Below are 5,058 nucleotides of genomic sequence, written 5' to 3'. Positions count from 1 at the left end.
TAAAAATACAAAAATTGGCTGGGTGTGGTGGCGCACGCCTGTATTCCCAGCTACTCAGGAGGCTGAAGCAGAAGAATTGTTTGAACCTGGGAGGCAGAGGTTGCAGTGAGCTGAGATCATGACACTGCATTCAGCCTGGGGACAGAGCGAGACTCTGTCTCAAAAAAAAAAAAAAATGCAATGATGGAAAAGGTGCTTTGGTTAGGGGAAGAGAGGAAAACATTTTGGGGAAAAAAATGTCTTTTGAACTGGACCTTGAAGGAGGGTTTGTACAGATGTAGATGGAGATAAATAGAATTCCAAATACAGAAAATGATCACAAAGAAGAGAACATAGGAAACTGAAGCTATTCAGAGAATGAAATGCTGTCTACTGTCTAATTTATCTGTAAAAGAGAGTAGGGAAAGATAACACCAGGAAAGTCATTTGAAGTCAATTTGTGGAGAACTTGGGAACTTGAAATCATTGACGGCTTTTGAGCAGACAAGAATATCAAAGCTATGTCTTAGAAGTTTCTAAGTATTATGACTAAGTGATAATAAAGGTCTGAATAAACGTTTTCCTCTGTAGTCTCTTAAAGTGGAAGTTTGCTTTTAGACAGATGTCTGTGGTCCTAGGGCATACATCCCTGATGTCCTCAACTACTTCACAGCACTTGGTATGAGCATTCACTCACACATGAGTGTTTAGTTACACTATGTTGGCCCCTAAATGCCATAAAGTAAAAATAGAAGGGACACAAATAAATACAAGTAAATACTTCTCTCTATTAATTGGGAAGTCACATGTTCCTCTGAAATATTTCTGTTAATTAACTTAAATGTTGCTACTTCTTATACTTTCTTCTCATATCTAAAGGATTCTGGCAAAAAAGTGCCATCCTTCTAAAAGTTATTTCTAAATTCTGTAAGTTTTTGTTCAATGTGTGACAATGTTGGAACCTCAGTATTTTCCTCACTGGGCTGTATATCCTCCAACATATGCACAGTAACACTTGAAATGTTCCTAAACATTATGTCAAAACTTTTGGTAACATTTTGTATCTTATTTCTCCTCAGACTGTGTCTTCCAGAAGATTTTCTGGAATCCGTCTGGTGGGCAAGCTCTTTGTAAATAATGATGCCTTAGAATAGTTGTCATTACTCTTTACTGATTCTTCAGAGAATATGTAATCATTAACTTTTTAAAGATTCATCTTGGAAGATAACTTTCCTAATGCTATAGAGGCTACATCCCAGGAGAATGTGAGTTTCATAAAGTGCATTTTTAATTTTGGGGCCACAATAAAACTCTGTCTAGCTGGAGACATAATATGATTTATAAAATAAATCATTTAGAGATTTGGTTCCTGTCAAAACGATGATGGCTTCACCTTTTGAGCACTGCTGAGAATCATGACACTCCTGTGTCAATCCCTTTTCATTCCATAATTTCTTAATGTTGGTTTATTAATGATTCTGGTTGGAAGCCTATTAAAGAGACATATATTACTAAAAGAAGCAAAAACATAACTTCTAATTAGTCATACCAAAAGACTTCCCAGAGCACTGGTGTAGAGAGCAAGTTGGAAGAAAAACTTTTGAAAATTTGTGTTTCTGCTCAAAATGTCCTCTTGACATCTAGGACTCACATCCCTCCATATTTCTGAGGAAAAGAAAAGTTTTTTCCAGGTAACTCAAATCCCTAATATATTTTTATAAGAATGTAGGAAGAAGGAAGTTTACCTATAACAAAATAAGTGTTTGATTTCTGTCATCTGGTAAAAATTTTCAATTTTAAAAAAAGCATATAAGGAAAATCAATCTCAAAATTTTATGAAATACCTTCAAAAGTAAAGTTTAATGTCTAGATCTTTGCAAACTTTTGTACATAATGACTAAATCAATATTATATTGATTTTATCAATAATCACTATATCAGTTTATGAAATTAAGGTAAAAGATTAATCAGAAGCTTAAAGCCTTTGCTTTCTACAGAAAACATTGCAGCTTTACAATATTAATATTAAAAATCAATATTGGTGAGTAACATTAGATAATCACTTAAGCTAACAACAGCAGCAATAGAAATTCAGAGATAATGGCTTTAATGTGATTGCTACCAATTTATTTTAAAATATGTGCATTTCTTTTGCATATGTAAATAATGTTAAGTAATATGTTTAGCTGAAATGTAAATGGTCAAAACTTTCTTTACTGAGTCTATTGCACCATAAGTTGGGTTTGCAGTAAGAAACTAACACATTTGTGCCTTCTCAAAGTACTAACTTTGAGTTGTATGCTATCCAGAAACTATATTAAATCATTTCTGTCTCAAAATAATGACCTTACAAAAGGAATTTAACTTTACCTAGTTCTATCACGATTGCATATTAAGGAGAGATTTAGAAGATGGCAGAAGTTTGTTTTTGTTCAATCAGCTACCTACGAAGCCCAAAACTCATATACTGTATAGACGAGAAAAAGTAAACTACATTCTCTTCCTAATTATTCTTTTGAAAAATGACTTCATGTTCATTATCTTCTCTTCATTCTTAAAAAAGGAACACATTTTATAAAAGAGTCCTGACTGATAATGTGTCCCTTGACCTTGCAGGTCACTGGCCTAATGAATGTCTCTGAGCCAAATTCCAGCTTTGCTTTTGTAAATGAATTTATACTCCAAGGTTTCTCTTGTGAGTGGACAATTCAGATCTTCCTCTTCTCACTCTTCACTACAACATATGCACTGACTATAACAGGGAATGGAGCCATTGCTTTTGCCCTGTGGTGTGACCGGCGACTTCACACTCCCATGTACATGTTCCTGGGAAATTTCTCCTTTTTAGAGATATGGTATGTCTCTTCTACAGTTCCCAAGATGTTGGTCAACTTCCTTTCAGAGAAAAAAACCATCTCCTTTGCTGGATGTTTTCTCCAGTTTTATTTCTTCTTCTCTTTGGGTACATCAGAATGCTTGCTTTTGACTGTGATGGCCTTTGATCAGTACCTTGCTATCTGCCGTCCCTTGCGCTATCCTAATATCATGACTGGGCATCTCTGTGCCAAACTGGTCATACTGTGCTGGGTTTGTGGATTTCTGTGGTTCCTGATCCCCATTGTTCTCATCTCTCAGATGCCCTTCTGTGGCCCAAACATTATTGACCATGTTGTGTGTGACCCAGGGCCACTATTTGCATTGGATTGTGTTTCTGCCCCAAGAATCCAACTGTTTTGCTACACTCTAAGCTCATTAGTTATTTTTGGTAACTTCCTCTTTATTACTGTATCCTATACTCTTGTCCTGAAAGCTGTGTTGGGTATGCCTTCAAGCACTGGGAGACATAAGGCCTTCTCTACCTGTGGGTCTCATTTGGCTGTGGTATCACTGTGCTATGGCTCTCTTATGGTCATGTATGTGAGCCCAGGACTCGGACATTCTATGGGGATGCAGAAAATTGAAACTTTGTTCTATGCTATGGTGACCCCACTCTTCAATCCCCTTATCTATAGCCTCCAGAATAAGGAGATAAAGGCAGCCCTGAGGAAAGTTCTGGGGAGTTCCAACATAATCTAAGGCATATTAGATTATTCCTCCATGATCAGATCAGTACAGTCTAACAAAGAGAAATCAGAATTATATAGTTATTTAAATCTAAAAAATATGGACCTAGTGATATTGACTATATCAGCCTATGAAATTAAATACCTGTTGGACCCCTTACAAATTAAAGTTGCCAAATTATATAGATAAATGGAAGCGTGTGGTTTCCCTTTGGCACCTAGACTGAGTATTAACTGAGGAATACACATATTTGGGTGTTTTCTGGATAGTTTCCATCTGATTCATCTGTGATAAAAATTCTTTATGTTCTATTTTACTTAAATTTATTGTTCTGAGATTGACAAAATTATAGCTATGTTATTTTGTTTGGTTGGTTGTAAATAAAAGAAGAAAAAATATATTTTCTGATTGTGATTCTTATCATATTTGGGTTTATTATTTTGGTGACATGGTCATTACTAATACATAAGCCCTTATAAGCAATTTATCAACATTTTTGTAGGACAATAAAATATTCTAGCCTAATGATATCCAAACATTACCTCCTTCTGCACCCCTAAAGGGCAGATTCTAAATCCATCTATAATAATATCAGTCAAAATATTCAGAAATGCATTGTTCTAAATACCTAATATTTTTACCTAAATAAGATACCACCAAAAACATGATAGGTCAATTTACCGAGTTTTAGATAATAGAATATCTCCCCTAAAGATTGGACAGGGCAATGGTGTACTTGTGGATACACTACTTAAGTTCAAAAAATAAAATAAAATCAATGGCAGTTCATTGTCATTTGCTGCTAAAAGAATGTGAAAATAACATGAAGGAAAATTTTTGAAGGAAAAAAGCATTTATAATTCAATTGCTCTAATGTATCTATTTTTGTTAATATGTCTGTTTCATGTGATTTAATGTTAAACTCACTCCCATTTATAGCAAGTTTTTATAATTATCATTCATAGAAAGCATAATATTTTATTGAACTAACATGCCATGAATTGTGAATTTTTATGTGGTGAGATGAACATTGTCCTAGACGAAGGGCCTTCCTTCCAAGAAGCTAAGAGCTGACTAGTAAAAGGGAATTTTCAGAAGGGATATTAGGAGAAAAATGAATGCCTGTACTACACAAGAATGACTTCTCACAGAATTTGTACTGCAGCATTCTGGGGTAAGGTTACTGAACACTCCAACATCTTCCTTCTTTCTACCACCAATCTTTTTGTTGAACATTACAGTTATCCCATTTTTTTGTCATAAAATAATATCTCAATAAAATCTTCATAAAGATTTGCCTTGATAATATTTTGCAAACCTAAATTAGGACTCATCATCTAATCTGAAACAGACTGTCCCAGAAAATACAGAATATAAGAATATGATGTGTGTGCAACCATTTTCCTTTTAGATTTTTTGTCTTAGAACAGTTTATTGGGAAAGAGATCATTATTCAGTTCAAAAGGTAAGAATGCATTTGTGAATTGGGGCCCGGACATTCCAGGTAGAACAATT

The 5,058-nt window shown here is 34.6% G+C and overlaps 1 protein-coding gene across 1 annotated transcript; it reads left to right on the top strand.

Annotated features, from left to right (window-relative positions):
* The first annotated feature begins 1,646 nt into the window (after positions 1-1,646).
* LOC107966503 (olfactory receptor 11H12) lies at positions 1,647-3,915 on the top strand. Its single transcript, XM_016927681.4, has one exon. The coding sequence runs from the start codon at positions 2,575-2,577 to the stop codon at positions 3,553-3,555; it is 981 nt and encodes a 326-aa protein (XP_016783170.2). The 5' UTR covers positions 1,647-2,574; the 3' UTR covers positions 3,556-3,915.
* Positions 3,916-5,058: the final 1,143 nt, after the last annotated feature.

This window comes from Pan troglodytes, chromosome 16 (genome assembly GCF_028858775.2).
Source record: "Pan troglodytes isolate AG18354 chromosome 16, NHGRI_mPanTro3-v2.0_pri, whole genome shotgun sequence".
Taxonomy (NCBI): Eukaryota; Metazoa; Chordata; class Mammalia; order Primates; family Hominidae; genus Pan; species Pan troglodytes.
The sequence above is the reverse complement of the archived record's forward strand: the minus strand, read 5'-3'. Positions and strand labels throughout refer to the sequence as shown.